The 17,310-nt window shown below is 41.8% G+C and overlaps 1 protein-coding gene across 2 annotated transcripts in view; it reads right to left on the reverse strand.

Annotated features, from left to right (window-relative positions):
- The window catches only part of NME7 (NME/NM23 family member 7), a 261,286-nt gene that overhangs the window by 26,032 nt on the left and 217,944 nt on the right, over window positions 1–17,310 (reverse strand). For both annotated transcript variants that reach the window (XM_077481674.1, XM_077481673.1), the window contains one exon: window positions 2,257–2,364. In XM_077481674.1, the coding sequence (XP_077337800.1) occupies window positions 2,257–2,364 (108 nt within the window). The remainder of the gene's footprint in view (window positions 1–2,256; window positions 2,365–17,310) is intronic.

Consider the following 17,310-nt stretch of genomic DNA (forward strand, 5'->3'; position numbering starts at 1 on the left):
CGATTGTTTTGCTGACCCTAATCACTACAAAGGGTCTTGAGTATATTGCTTGGACCCATGATTTTATATATAGGGGCCTGAGCCTATATTGTGAAGGACCACCGAGATAAAATGTCAGTTCCCATGATAAAAAAAATGCCTTTTTGGTGTTGGCTGATAATAATAACAAGGGAACAGGTTTATGATATTCCGTACTTTGTTGGAGTTATCATTGACATAAAAACTATTTTTTTCAGGATGTATGATTATTAAACATATGTGGATTGAGGCAGTTGCATGTCTCATTTTGTGAAGTACACATTGAGAAGGGAGATGGAGAGGTAATTTGCACAGAGAAGGTCTTTCCCCTCCTTACGTATTATCATAATTTGAGCCCTGAGAAGCCCAGGGGCAGTTGGTGGCCCTGGATAATGGAACTGATGGCCAAGGTGAACATGGCTGTTAAGATAAGTTGGAAGGTCTTGTAGTAGTTTAGGGAATACATCTGGTCCTGCTACTTTAATTGGTGGCATTAATGCTTTTGTGGCCTGTATTTCCTCAGTCAAAATTGGGGAGGGTGGCATAAAAAGGGGAGGTAAGAAATTGGAGTTGCGTATAAGGAGATGGATATGAGAGCAGAAAGAAGTAAAGAAGGGTTGGGGAAGAAAGACAGGGTGAAAAAGGTTGAAAAAGGGGGATAAGTAAGAAGACGCTATAAGCTAACTTTGGTGGCTACTAAGTAGCCTTTAGGTCACTGCCCAATCCCTAGCAGAGCAAGGGGTTAAGCAGTGAAAGAAGATCAGTTATCTAGGTGGGGAGAAGCTGGAAACGTCAGGTTTAACTAGATGCTCATGCTAACTGTGTATATATATATATATATATATATATATATATATATATATATATATATATTAAGACATGAAGCAAAAGACCTCAATAGGAAGGTCTTAAAAGAGGAAAAAAGATAAAACTCCTCATGAGGTGAGTGATATAAATGACCTACCAATTCAGTGCTTCTGGGCAAAGGAACAACTGTCTGCAAAAAGGGACCAACCAGGGGGATTGTGTGGGTCGGGTGGGACTGGGGAGCCTGTGATCCACAGACACCAACAATCTTGCCTCGTCCAACAGGGCTAAGTTATTGCCTGCAAGACTGCGTAGGGTGACCCTTGTTATAGTTTCTTACTGCAGCAGCTTCCTCAACAGTCTCCTTGTGCTTGTCATCAGGTCTTCAATCTCTCCTTCATATGCGGAAGAAGTGAAGAGGCTTGAACATATTATTTTGTGCTAAACAACATACACCTACCCTTAATATCCAAGTCTTAACAGAGTAAAAACTGATACCAAGGCTAGCATGACAAACATCACATTGTAAAACTGGCTTAGCTCCCAAAAATCCAAGCTTTAGAGTTCTGCAAAAGATTGCTTTACCAGGAGTGTTTTATATGGAAAGGAACTCTGAGCAGAACAGGGGGTTACACTTGTGATGTATTTTCATTTATATTGACTTTTATGAGGAAGATAAACAACTCCAGGGTATAGGAGACCCAAGTTGCATGTATTCTAGTTATACTTTTTTATTCTATTCTAGTTATTCTGGTTATACACCAGGGCTGCGCATAATAGAGAAGTCTTTCCATGCATAAATATTGTTTCATCTCTATCAGCAGAGAGCTCATATGTACATATGACCATGCATAGTAGACAAATAAAAATACATACAAGTGCCTACCAGTTACTACTAGATTCAGATCAATTGCTCACCCATTGTATGTGCAGGACATTAGCACATATACACTTATGCTGTTAAAATCTTGTAAGATATTAGCCAAGTAAGACTAAAGCCTGGTACACACTATTCGTTTTTCCCATTTAACCCAGTCAGAGACGCTTTACTATTGATCTGACATTAGTACAGTGGTCTCCCCCGCTAACTGTTGTATTTTGACAGTGGTCTCCCCCACCAGAACACTCCAATCAGCTCTGTCCGCCATTGTCTGGGAGTGCTGATCGGGGGCCAGTTGGCTGCTGGTTTTCCAGCATGCTCGTCCGGAACCCGGCTAAACAGCAGGCTTCGGTTGGACCGAATGCCTTACATACGGGCCGAATGTCGGTCGGTTCTTATTGAACTGGCCGATGTCGGCCGGCATTTGACCCGTGTGTAACGAAGGAACAATAAACACATTCCCCCAGCATTTCAAATGTTATCAGAAATCCACCAAGCTTGTTATCTTTAGGGAAAAATACACATATTTAATGGGAAAATTTGATTATTACCTCTAGAACTGCGTCTTCTGGAAGATCAGTACAGTGAACTGCATTTTTCACTTTATTCTTCCCAAATTGAGCACGAATAGTCTTTGGTCGTAAATGGCGGGCTATTTCCTTCAAAATAAAAAATGTGTAAGTACATAAATAGTATGCATATTTATTTATATAGCCAGCACAGTTAAATATATTTACCTTACAGATACAGAGTAGATAATATTACACAGTTTTTTATAGTGTACACAAAACCATCACCATTATTCCTTGCTACTGAAATTTACCATCCCATGCCAAACCACATTTATACAAGCATAATGCATGTACATGCTACAGCCGACCTTATACACTGAATAATCAAACAGTATTCTTTTGAGATGTGGGAGAAAACTAGAGCACCTGTAGAAAATATACCCTAACACAGGGGCAACATACGAATTCCATGCAGAGAGTGAGCCTGGTACAAATTCCCCGTAAATGTTTTAATGCGAATATGTCAAAATAGAATAATTTATTAATTTAATAATAATAATATTAATAATAATTGTTAAAATAGATAGCAAACTGCATTGAAAAGCATCAAACAGGATGCAGGTGACCTTGCCTTACCACTCACCAACTCCTGCTACGTCCCTCTGCTTCTCTTAACCTCAGGTGAAACATCCCCAAACTCTGGGTCTCCAACATTTAACTATACCAAACACTGCCATCACTCCACACCCTCTGGCAGCAGCCGCAAGTCACACAATTTAGTTTCCATTCCTAATCTCCCCAAAACCAGTATCCCTTTTTCCTGCATCCTCTGGAACACTTGCTGTGTCTGTAACAAACTCACCTCCCTCTACAACCTTTTATCAGCAACTCCTTTAACTTAAAGTGGTTGTAAACCTTTACAAACCACTTTGACCTACAGGTAAGCCTAGATTAAGGCTTACCTGTAGGTCCAAGCAATATCTCCTAAACCTATATGGTTTAGGAGATATTTGCCCGAAAACGGGCACCGCTGTCTATGGTGCATGCGCTGTAGACAGCGGCGCGCAGGCGCACTGAGAGCGGCATTCTCAGCGACGGAGCTGCCGCGCGTGTCGGCTCCCGTGCGCATGCGCGGGAGTGACGTCATCGCGGCTTTGCCGAATGACAGCAGCGGAGCTGCGAGACCCCACCAAGAAGATGGATGCGGCGGACTACAGGGGACAGCTGGCTCCTGTGTCAGGTAAGTGACACATAATGGACTACTACGCGATGCATAGTAGTCCATTATGCTTTGCCTTTGCAGGGAATGAAAGAGGAAGTAAACTCATCAGGGTTTACTTCCTCTTTAATTGCTATTACTAAAACCTGGCTTCATGAATCCGACACTGCTTCTCCTCCTTCCCTCTCCCATGGTGGCCTTCTCTGGACTCACCCAGACCCAGTGGACGGAAGAGAGGTGGAGTGGGAATCCTTAGAGCCCCACACAGCACTTATCAGGTACTTCACCTACTTCCCTCTCTGACACTCTTCTCATTTGAGACACATTGCATTAGTCTCACGTTTCTCCAGTGGCAGCTCAATTTTTTTTTCTTTTGGGGGGAGAATGCAAACTGAAAAATCAAACGGTTAGTAATGCAGGACTGTAAATAGCCATTGATAAGGTGATTATGTATCATTACTACTAGATAAAACTGTGCCTGTCACAGTAGACCAATCACATCCACATTTCCTGCAAAAGAAAATAAAACCACTTAACATAAGGTGTCATCAGTGTACCCTCTTACAGCAGGTGCCCCCTTTACATCAGGGGTCCTAATCAGAGTCACCCTTTACAAATGGTGTCCCCATCAGAGTCCCCCTTTACATGAGGCATCCTCATCAGCGTCCCCCTTCACATCAGGTGTCCCCATCATCAGAGTCCCCCTTTACATCAGGCATCCCCATCTTTAGATTCCCTCTTTACATCAGGCATCCTCAACAGAGTCCTCCTTTACATCCGGCATCTCCATCATCAGAGTCCCCCTTTACATCAGTCACCCCCATCATCAGAATCCCTCTTTACATCAGGCATCCCCATCAGAGTCCCCCTTTACATCAGGCATCCCCATCATCCTCTCCCTTCACATCAGGCATCCCCATAAGAGTCCCCCTTTACATCAGGCATCTACATCCCCATAAGAGTCCCCCTTCACATCAGGCATCCCCATCAGCATCCTCCTTTACATCAGGCATCCCCATCATTTTTTTTTTTTTTTACTTTTCAAGAAATGCCTGTCGTTAGGCAGTCTTCCTAATTTGCCTCTTCCTATTCCGCAGCACTGTTCCGTCACTTCCTCCTCTTCGGTGGGCTGCCCCGTTGCCTTCTGGGACCTGTATGTGTCCCAGAAATCGACAGGGCCATTCCCAAAGCACCGTGCGACTCACGCATGCACAGTAGGAAATGGGCAGTGAAGCTGCAAGGCTCCACTGCCTGTTTCCTTTCGTTAAGATGGCAGCACTGGCACCCAATCCAATGGATGGATCGGCCTCGGGAGGCCGACATAGCGGGCTCCCTGGAAAGGTAACTGTCCTCATTAAAAGTCAGCAGCTACAAAAATCGTGGCTGGAACACCGCTTTAATTATAAACATTGTAACGATTTGTCCTTTAGATCAAAGGAATACACTTTGGTGTGTAAATGAGGGAAGTGTAACCACTTAAACACTAAACCTTTTTCTGATGTGTTTTAAGTCAATATCATTTTTTTTTTGCTAGAAAATTACTTAGAACCCCCAAACATTATATATATATTTTTTATTAGAGACCTTAGAGAATAAAATGGTGGTTGTTGTACTATTTTAAGTCACACTGCATTTGTGCAGCAGTCATTCAAATGCATTTTTTGGGGGGAAAAAAAATGACACTTTGATGAATTAAAAGACGAAACCAGTAAAGTTAACCCAATTTTTTTTTGTATAATGTGAAAGATTTTACGCCGCAAGAATCGTAAGAGAATGGTGATCTTTTTATTCTAAGCAAAAAAAATTGTGATTCTCATTTTTGGCAGAATCGTGCAGCTCTACTTCAAACAGATAATTCTTAACCACTTCCCACCCGGCCAATGCACATATACGGCCGGGTGGAAGCCGTCTACTTCTGATAGGATGTTCAGGAACGTCCTTCAGAAGGAGCGTGCCCGCGCAGCGGCGCGATCCCGATGTGCTCGTGTCACCCGGACACGGCACATCTCAGATCGGCAGGAGGGCTCTGTGATTGGCCCTCCTGATCACATGACGGCCGTGTCCAATCACGGCCGTCATGTGATGTAAACAAACAGCCGGTTGCTAGGCAATCGGCTCCTCCTCTCCTCACACAGAAGTCATCGCTGAGGAGAGGAGAGCAGATGGCTGCAGCCGGCTGATGATCAGTGAGTATGAGCTGTTTTTTACAGCTTTTTACTCACTGATCATCAGTCTAGTGTAAACACACAACACACCACACAGTGTAAACACAATGTCCCCACATATGTCCCCAAAACACACATGTCCCCAAAACATACATGTCCCCAAATAATAAAAACACATGTCCCTAATAATAAAAACATGTCCCCCACATATGTCCCACTAAAATCACATGTCCCAATGATTATCTGCACACATATGTACTTGATCACCTGCACACATATATACATGATCATTTGCGTACATATGTCCGTAATCACATAAACCAATTATTATACACTTAACGGAATTTTTTTTACCAAAAACATGTAGCAGAATACATTTTGGCTTAAATTTATGACAAAATTTGATTTTATTGGTTTCTTTTAAAATAGAAAAAAGAAAATATTGTTTTTTTTCCAAATTTCCGCTTTTTTGCGCTTATATAGCAAAAAAAAAAAAACTGAGTCATGAATAAATAACACCAAAATAAAGCTCTATTTGTGCGAACAAAATGATAAAAATGTCATTTGGGTACAGTGTAGCATGACTGCGCAATTGTCACTGAAAGCGCTAGAGCGATGAAAGCTGAAAATTGGGCTGGGAAGGAAGGGGGGTGAAAGTGCCCTGTATTGTAGTGGTTAATAAAAAAAAAATCAGATGCTTAGCTCACTAAAGTTGTGCAATTGTACACATTCCCATTTTTGTGAGAAAAGACAGACACTCTTTCTAGCTCTCTCATTTACATTCAGCCTTTTATTGTGAACCATCTGTATCATGTTAAGCCTCAATCCACATTACAGAGAGAGAAAAAAAAAAGAAGAGCCCTGTATTGTAATCAGAAACATTTCACTTGACAATCATATATATGAGTACCAGGACACAAACGGTGCACAGAAGAATCAGTGGGAGTGGCACTTTCTGCTTCAATGTTGTAAGATCTATTAAGAAATAAAGTATGCAAACAAGCCCTAAAGGAAATTGTTTGTCTGTTCACAAGGTCTTAAGACGCCCAAGCATTGCAAGTCTCCTTCCAATCATAATGTCCTGGACTTTATGTTCTGGGAAATGTCATGTTCAGGACAGGCCTCGGTAGCGGATCCTCACAGTACTGGACAAGCTAATAAATCCATTGAACAATGCTACAGTGGCTTTCAGGCCTATTGGAGAAGGCTGCCACAAAAAGAATAACTGAAGGTGCCCTTTTCTCTACAAAATTACTGTATTTTTAAAACATACAAGCTTCTTTAACATATTCAGGCATACTAAAAAAAACGCATAATAACGGGCCAACGCACATTTTGCTGCCTCAAATGTTAGACCTGTTCTTGGGTATATCTGACCCGCTGATTCCAAAAACAGCACCAGCTTTTCCCTATCAGCTATAGTTTTTGAGATACAGCATAAATGCTATATACCACTCCTCACTCTGGTTGGCTTTCAAAAATCAGGATATAAATATAGCAAAATACGTTGAGATGATTCAGGCAGCACTGTCGTGAAGTAGACATAATAACCTTTACGGTGTTGGAGCTTCAAAAGTGAAACAATATGAATGGCAATATACCCACCCTCATTTACAATCATAACTAGAATACAGTTAATAACTCACACTTTAGAATCCAATGTTTCCAATGTAAAATTACTTTTGGCGTGAAAACACTCTCACCATATCTGCTAACTTGTATGCAATAACACAAACTAGGTAACAGAAGAACAACTTTATATGCAAGATCTTTTAAAAAACGGACTAAAAATTATATAAATTCAGCCCTATCTAAGAAACTTGAGCTGATATAGTCTAGCCAATGCAATTTGCTGTATCAGCACCCCAAATAACCCAGAACAGGTCTAAAAAGCAAGGCACCAAGAACAAATACCGTTTTTTTGTTGGGCTGTGATCTTTTTGCACATCATTTTTTTCCCTGTGCTCTGAAAGCAGTCAACGCTAGGGTCAGTCAATGGTCTGTAGATCAGGACCAATTGTAGACTTCCTTGTTTACAGTCCCGAACTGAACGTATGCTGAATTCTACCCTGTACAACCCTGATGCCCAACCTATGGCCTAAAGGGCATAGGTTACCCTTTGGTGCTTGCTAGATCGCCCTTTGCGGACCACAATAGTGTGAGATGGAACATTGATTTACAAAGGGGTTGTAATGACAGCAATCTCAAACAGTCAGATGTAACAAGTCAGAACTCTAAACAATTGGTCCTGATCTACAGCAGATTTCCAGTCCCCAACTGTTTGAGCATCTCCCCTACCGGTAGTATGTGCAGTCTTTGACCCTTTCAAGCTTTTAAGGGGCCACAGTGGAGTCCCCCTACACCTTATATATTGACAACCACTGCTGCAGGTTGTTGAATATAATCAAGACAGTATTTACATGGCCTAGGTCTGTGATGACAGGGGGGAAAAGGCAGACAAAACCGTTTATACATATATAGAGATTATGTTATAGTTTAATCACTTGACCACTGGGCACTTAAACCCCCTTCCTAACCAGACCAATTTTCAGTTTTTGGTGCTCTCACACTTTGAATGACAATTACTCAGTCATGCAACACTGTACCTATATGAAATGTTTGTCCTTTTTTTCATACAAATAAAGATTTCTTTTAGTGGTATTTAATCACCGCTGGGTTTTTTATTTTTTGCGCTATAAATCAAAAAAGACAGAAAATTCCTAAATAATAATAATAAAAAAAAATTATTCTTTGTTTCTGTTAAATTTATTGCAGAGTATTGGCGAGTATTGCAGAGTATTGGCGAGTATTGCAGAGTATTGCACAGTGTTGCAGAGTATTGGCAGAGTATTACACAGTGTTGGTAGAGTATTGCACAGTGATGCACAGTATGGGCAGAGTATTGCACTGAGCACGCTGTGGGCACTATAGATCCAGCCTACAGCGCTGCTGCCATCTCTCCCCCTCTCACTGTACCGATCGGTACAGAGAGGGGAGGCAGGAACCGGCGTCATGACGTGACACCGATTTTTGTTTTGTTTCATTTGACGGAGCGATCACGTGGTAAACGGGTGCTATCAGCGGCCGGTTACTGTGATGCGCCGGGTCCTCTGGACCTGGCGGTCACGGATGTTCTCAGTGCGCGCCCCCCGGGGGGCATGCGGGAGCGTGATTCTGTGAGGACGTCCCACGGATGTCCATCCAGAATAAGCCAACCGTGCTGTAGCCGTCTTTCGGCTATGGCCCGGTCAGCATGTGGTTAAAGGCCTACAGTGCCTTGAAAAAGTATTCATAGCCCTTGAAATTTTCCACATTTTGTCATGTTACAACCAAAAATGTAAATGTGTTTTATTGGGATTTTGTGTGATAGACCAACACAAAGTGGCACATAATTGTGAAGTGGAAGAAAAATGATAAATGGTTTTCAAATTTATTTACAAATAAATATCTGAAAAGTGTGGCGTGCATTTGTATTCCGCCCCTTTGCTCTGATACTCCTAACTAAAATCTAGTGGAACCAATTGCTTTCAGAAGTCACCTAATTAGTAAATAGAGTCCACCTGTGTGTAATTAAATCTCTGTATAAATACGGCTTTTCTGTGAAGCCCTCAGAGGTTTGTTAGTTAGAGAACCTTAGTAAACAAACAGCATCATGAAAGCCCAGGAACACACCAGACAGGTCAGGGATAAAGTTGTGGAGGTTTAAAGCAGGGTTAGGTTATAAAAAAAAAGCTTTCAACATCTCACAGAGCACTGTTCAATCCATCATCCAAGAATGGAAAGAGTATGGCACAACTGCAATCTACCAAGAAATGGCCACCCACCTAAACTGGCAGGGCGGGAAACAGAGCATTAATCAGAGAAGCGGCCAAGAGGCCCATGGTAACTCTGGAGGAGCTGCAGAGATCCACAGCTCAGGTGGGACCACAGAACAACTATTAGTCGTGCACTCCACAAATCTGGCCTTTATGTAAGAGTGGCAGAAAAAAAACATTGTTGAAAGAAAGCCATAAAAGTCCCATTTGCAGTTTACAAAAAGCCACGTGGAGGACACGGAAAACATGTGGCAGAAGGGGCTCTGGTCAGATGAGACCAAAATGGAACTTTTTGGAATATAAGCAAAACGCTATGTGTGGCGGAAAACTAACACTGCAGATCACCCCGAACACACCATCTCTTTTCTTTAGCAGGGACAGGGAAACTGGTCAGAGTTGATAGAAAGATGAATGGAGCCAAATACAGGGCAATATTAAAAGAAAACCTATTAGAGTCTTCAAAAGACTTGAGACTGGGGTGAAGGTTCACCTTCCTGCAGAACAATGACCCTAAACATACAGCCAGAGCTACAATGGAATGGTTTAGATCAAATCATATCCATGTGTTAGAATAGCACAGTCACAGTCCAGACCTAAATCTGAATGAGAATCTGTGGCAAGACTTGAAATGTGTGGTTCACAGACGCTCTCCATCCAATCTGACAAAACTATTATGCTATTTTGCAAAGAATGGGCAAAAATTCCACTCTGTAGGTGTGCAAAGCTGGTAGAGACAACCCCAAAAAGACTTGCAGCTGTAATTGCAGCCAAAGGTGGTTCTACAAAGTATTGACTCAAGGGGGGCTGAATACAAATGCACGCCACATTTTTAAGGTATTTATTTGTAGAAAATTTTGAAAAACATTCATCATTTTCCTTCCACTTCACAATTATATGCCACTTTGTGTTGGTCTATCACATAAAATCCCAATAAAATACATTTACATTTTTGGTTGAAACATGACAAAATGTGGAAAATTTCAAGGGGTGTGAATACTTTTTCAAGGCAAGCCCACATGACATTTTTAGTTTTGGATAGAGTGGAAAGGGTTAGAGCCACTCTCCGGCTTTTACTGCTTTTATACTGTTCCTATAAACATTAACACTTTTGTAATTTGTATATTTGCTCTCCTGGTTCACGGTTTTATTAAAAATTTTTTTTTTGAGCCTTCTGTTTCTAATACATTGCACAAAACCTCAGCACATCTGTCAGCTCCTTTGCACTTTGCTGTGTTACTAAAGTTGGAGCCGATGAACAGCGTGTTGACAGATACATTTCTCATTAGGAGCATGCATCGAAAGGTGACAACATCGCTGCTACATACAATGTATGCAAAGGGGCTGAAACGCGGAAGGGGGAGCAGAACAAAAAAAATTGTGGAAAACAGGAATATCAGTGCAGTATAACTTTTTTAGATGCTGATAAATCTGGATAGAGTGGTAGGAGGTTATATTCTTTATTTCAACAAAAAAGTATCCAACAAACTGAATCTAGGCATGTTCAACACTAATATCATACAACAGAAGGGGACCAAGTAGAAAAATGTCACAAGAATCTATAATAGATATGACAATACAATAGTACAAAGTAGAAATTATCCAAAGAGAGTTAGTAGGGAAGTTTGAATCAAGAGCACCACTCCATTTGGAGCAGGGGGCCTTAAAATGGTAATATTACCCTAAGTGTAAACTGATGGTGACATAGGTCCTCCTGAGAAAAGACATGATGAAAACTGTGGAATATAATAGAAAATGTTCACATCCCAACCCTCTTCCCAGAGTAAGGTTGAGAGCTCGGTGCAGATGGGACCCGGTGTCAGGCTTCTTTGGCTGTCTGTGTCCCTGGTATGTCAAAAACCTCTCTTTAAAATGGCAATAAAGTCTTCTTTATTACTTGTACCTACAGGTAAGACTATAATTAGGCAAAATCTCCTAAACGTGCACCATTTAGGAGATATTCACATCTGTAGTGTTCAGTGGCTTCACCGGCGCATGCGCGCGGCGCTCTGAATGAATGACACACTCGAGTGGTCTTGACTCCTGTGTGCATGTGCCATTCAAACGGCCAAAAACTGGAATGGAAGACTAGGTGAAGATGAAAGCTGGTGACAGCATGGTGCTCGAGGGATCTACTTTACAGATAAATATGTCATAATTTGCTAGTATGCATGCATATTAGCGCTTTATGAAACTAACATGCAAGGGTGTAGTTTCATATTTTGCGCCCCATCGTAGAACGCTCCGGAAGTGGCGTTGCGGGCAGAAATTTCGCACTGCGCATGCCCGATGCGTTCCAAAAGATTTGCGACAATGCAGACCAGTGAAACCATCAGATAATGTCACAGAAGTGAGGGGAGGTAATCCCATCCCCGAGCCACGGTTACCCACTCTCTCTCAGCCGATCTCCGCTCTGTCTAAAGTTAACGTCACTCTGTCTAAAGTTAATGTCACGATTACCTCCCCTCACTTCCGTGACATTATCTGATGGTTTCACTGAACTGCATTGTCGCAAATCCTTTGGAACGCATGGCACAATTGTTTGGAACGCATCGCGCATGCGCAGTGCGAAATTTCTGGCCGCAACGTCACTTCCAGAGCATTCTACGATGGGGAACAAAATATGACACTACAAGGGCACCATTTTTTTTTTTTTACTACCGCTTTAATTGTTTTAACCACCAAGATCACTGCGAATAAAAGTAAATGTAAATCTTAAATTTTATGTTGCCACAGGAACATGTACAGAGGGAAAATCTCCAAATGGGCATATTTGTTCAAGTTAGAGCTGCACGATTCTGGCTAAAATGAGAATCACGATTTTTTTGCTTAGATGATAGATCATGATTCTCTCGCAATTCTCATGCAGTGACATCATCTTTCACATTAAAACAAAAAAAATTGGGCTAACTTTACTGTTTTTTTTTTATTATTATTAATTGAAGTGTATTTTTTCCCCAAAAACTGCATTTGAAAGACTACTGGGCAAATACAGTGTGACATAAAATATTGCAGCTTTTGACATTTTATTCCCTAGGGTCTCTGCTAAAATATATATAATGTTTGGGGGTTCCAAGTAATTTTCTATCAAAAAATATTGATTTTAACTGAAGAAACAAGTGTCAGAAAAAGATTTAGACTTTAAGTGGTTAAACTTCCTGCATTTACACATTGTTAAAAACTTGGCTGACTGCCTGGATTTTTCCTTTACACACAGAAGTTTCTCCCTTTGATCTAAGAAGGAAGAGTTAGTTACAATGTTTCATGTTAAAAACTTGGCAGACTGCCCGGATGTTTTTTTTTTTTGACAGCTGAGTGAGCAGATAAGTCTCTCCACTTCTTATATGAAAGAATCGGAAAACTCTGCAATAGAGGTCATCAGGGGGGTTGAATCCAGATCACGATTTTTTTAAATGATTAATTGTTGGGGGGGGGGGAGCGGTTTAACCCTTATATCCAAAATAATAACAATAATAATGAAAAAAAAAAACCTCTGTGTAATTTATAGAAAAAGGAAGATTTTTTTCTGTCTGAGAGATACAATTTAATGTTTATTAACCACTTGCCGCCCGCCATATAGCAAAATGACGGTGGCAAAGTGGTTGCAATATCCTGACCGGACGTCATATGACGGGATCAGGATATTAATGCCAATCACGGCTGATCACAGTGTAAATTGGAAGAGCCGGTGATTGGCTTTTCCTCACTCACGTCTGTCAGACGCGAGTAGAGGAGAGCCGATCGGCTGCTCCTCTGACAGGGGGGTCTGTGCTGATCGATTATCAGCACAGCCCCCCGAGGATGCCCCCACTGGACCACCAGGGACGCCACCAGACCACCAGGGATGCCCAGCAACAGGTATGCCCCCCTAGACCACCAGGGATGCCAGTCAGTGCCCAAATGGATGCCAATCAATGCCCATAATGGATGCCAATCAGTGCCCACAATGGGCATCACTGATTGGCATGCATTATTGTTTGGCACTGATTGGCATCCATCCCTATACAGTACTGTACACTACAATGCCCATCCGTGCCGCCTATCAGTGGCCATCCATGCCACCTATCAGTGGCCATCCATGCCGCCTATCAGTGCCCATCCATGCACATCTGTGCCGCCTATCCATGCCACCTATCCATGCCACCCATCCATGACAATCCGTGCCACCTATCAGTGTCTATCTGTGTCGCATATCAGTGCCATCTATCAGTGCCGCCTATCAGTGCCACTTCATTGATGCCACATCATTGGTGCCCATCAGTGCCGCCTTATCAGTGGCAGTCACTGCGACCCGTCAGTGCCCATCAGTGAAGGAGAAAACTTACTTATTTACAAAGTTTTGTAACTGAAACAAAAAAAAAATTTTTTCAAAATGTTTGGCCTTTTTTTATTTGTTTAGCAGAAAATACCACCAAAAGAAAGCTTTATTTGTGGGAACAAAATGATAAAAATTTAGCTTGGGTACAGTGTAGCATGACCGCGCAATTGTCATTCAAAGTGCGACAGCACTGAAAGCTCAAAATTCGTCTGGGCAGAACGGTGTATAAGTGCCCGGTATTGAAGTGGTTAATATTTGATTGTGTTTAAAAAAAAAAAAAAAAGACATTTAGACTTGAGGAAAACTGCAGCTATTGCATAGCACTGGTGACTTGTGGTTTACAGTGGTCCCCATATACCATAAAACTTCCAAAACCACTGCTCTGTTCTAGGTCATTTTTGCTGAAGCTTTTTTTTTTTTTTACTACCATCTACTTACACTCTGTAACGTTCCCATACTTTTCATTTACAGAGTGTACTGTAATTTACAGGAGATTATCTCAGAACAAAAACCACTCATGCATTCAAAAGAAACAAAGGGATTATTTTGTTTTGGAGGAAATGAGAGTAAAGAGCGGAATCAATGTTTGTGTATTTACAGGTACAAAGGAAATCATGGTATGTGTGCTTTTAGATTTGCAGATATCACTAAGAACAAAGAAAATGACACAGATAAAAAGACAATGGGGGAAATAGGGATAGGATCAGGTAAAGAAGGCCATAGATGAGTAGAAAAACGAACGAAAATGGAGATAGATAGATCGTTTGATTTTCACATAATTAGTGTACTTGTTGTGACAGGCAGTTTTCATGCCACCGTCAAAAGCTGAATGAACATGTTTTAACTTATTTTCAGAACAAACTATTTTCTAATTGTTAATAGGGGACTTGTTTGAGAAAAAAATAATGAAATGTAAAAGAGCTAAAGAAATCGCTAAAAATAAAAATGTGCCTGAATTGAAAACGATCTGGAAAATAGTGTAATTTCGCTGCAAACTTCCAAAACAACTATGGGAGTTTGTTAAATCAAATGGAAATTTAGATTTTCGTTCTATTGATCGTTCGCTTTTCTACTCATATATATGGTCTGCCTAAAGCTTGACAAGAAATACCCTGAATTGTATTTATAATGTAAACAATGGCATCCACTGTGTTCAAAAAAAAAAAAAAATTGCCCGCTATGATAAAGATCTGAGTGTTAGTTGCAGCAACCAGGTAATATATTGGTAACACAGACAGCTTATAAGGAAAATCTGATACAACAGTAGATCTCACACACAGAAAAATAATATAGCACGATAAAAAAAAAAAGAAAGAAGTAAAGCCACCAATGAAAATAAAGTTTGCAGTTAGGCCCCTTTCACACTGGGGCAGTTTTCAGGCGTTACAGCGCTAAAAATAGCACCTGTGTAGCGCCTGAAAAAAACGTCTCCTTTCACACTGGAGCGGTGCGCTGGCAGGACGGTGAAAAAAGTCCTGCTAGCCGCATCTTTGGAGCGGTGAAGGAGCGGTGTATTCACCGCTCCTAAACCGCTCCTACCCATTGAAATCAATAGGACAGCGCGGCAATACCGCCGGCGCTTTGCGGGCGGTTTTAACCCTTTTCGGCCGCTAGCGAGGGTTAAAACCGCCCCGCTAGCACCTGCAGACCGCCGCTAAAACGACGGTAAAGCACCGCTAAAAATAGCGCCACTTTACCGCCGACGGCCGCACCGCCCCAGTGTGAAAGGGGCCTTAAAGTGTATCCGCATCCTTGTGAATTTGTAATTCTCTGCATGGCCTATTATGGAGATTTCCCTGTTTCCTGTTCTAGTAACAATATGTATTCAGCACAGGAAGTGAGGAAAACCCCTAAAGAGGGACACAGGCAGTAACAATAATGAAAAAAAAAAAGCATTCTTTTTTTTTATTTTATTTTTTTACAGAGTATAGAAATGCTAAAGTAGAGCCCCAGCAGGTTGTCTTGTTGCTGCCTGAGTCTCTGTTGGAGATTGTCTTGCACTTCCTGCTTGGGTGACAACAGTGTCCCCTAAAACGATCAATCATATTGCATAACAGAAGCATCAGCGTAAAGACTAATAATCCTGTCTCACACTCTAATGCCCTGTACACACGGCTGGACATTCGGATGCCAAAATTCGTCGGATTTTTTCTGACGGATTTTGGTCCAAATTTGTCTTGCATACACACGGTCGCACAAAGTTGACGGAAAATCCGACTGTTCAGAACGAGGTGACGTGCAACACGTACAGCGGGACTATGAAGATGCCAGTAGCCAATAGCTTTCATCTCGTAATTTATTCTGAGCATGCGTGGCACTTTGTCCATCAGAATTGTTTACACACGATTGGAATTTCAAACTTTGTGTGTCAGAAATTCAGACGGAAAAAGTCAGATGGAGCCCACACATGATCGGATTTTCCAACAACACGATACGATCGCACATTTTCCATTGGAAAGTCAGACCGTGTGTACAGGGCACAATAGTGCAAAGATTTTATGCCCCCGTACACACGAGCGGATTTTACGTCGGAAAAAACTTGGATGGTTTCTCTGACAGAATTCCGCTGAAGCTTGACTTGCATACACACGGTCACACAGAAGTTCTCTGAATTTTCGACCTTCAAGAATGCGGTGACGTACAACACTACAACAAGCTGAGAAAATGAAGTTCAATGCTTCCGAGCATGTGTCAAATTGTTTCCGAGCATGCGTACAAAATTTGCGCGTCGGAATTTGTACAGACGATGGGAATTTCCGATCTGAACTTTTTCCGACCGATAAATTAAGAACCTGCTCTCAATCTTTTGCTGGCGGGGAATCGCCCAGCAAATGTCTGATGGAGCATACACACAGTCGCATTTGTCGACTAAAAGCTCTCATTGGACTTTTGCTGGTCGAATTTCCGATCCTGTGTATGGGGCATTAGTGTTGAAAACTAATGATATGTATTTTTTAAGTGATGCTGAGACATGGTAATGAGAGCTGACACCTAGGGGGTTATTTACTAAAGGCAAATCCACTTTGCACTACAAGTGCAAAGTGCATTTGAAATTGCCCTGGAAGTATACTTGGAAGTGCAGTCACTGTAGATCTGAGGGGGACATGCAAGGAAAATAAAAAACAACATTTTAGCTTGTACATGAGTGGATGATAAAATCAGCAGAGCTTCCCCTCATTTCAGATCTACCCCTTAGGCCGCGTACACACGGGCGGACTGTCTGGCCAACTAAGTCCGTCAGACAATCCGACAGACAGTCTGTCCTACTTTTGAATGAACGGACTTGACCACACACGATGAACAGACAGTCCGCTGAAAGCTTGCGCGATGACGTGTACAGCACGTACGACGGGACTAGAAATACGACGTCCAATACACTGCAATGCAACCTTCGGCCGTGTAAATCCTTTCTGAGCATGCGCCATACTTAGTCCGTCCAACTTGCCTACTCACGAGCGGATTGTCCGCTGAAACCAAAGTTGGACGGACAATATTACGGAAATTCCGAAATACTTAGTCCGCCAGACTGTCCGCTGAAAAAGTCCGCTGAAGCCCACACACGAGCGGACTGTCCGCTGA

This window comes from Lithobates pipiens, unplaced genomic scaffold (genome assembly GCF_037356315.1).
Source record: "Lithobates pipiens isolate NorthernLeopardFrog02 unplaced genomic scaffold, aLitPip1_a1.2 Scaffold_16, whole genome shotgun sequence".
Lineage (NCBI taxonomy): Eukaryota > Metazoa > Chordata > Amphibia > Anura > Ranidae > Lithobates > Lithobates pipiens.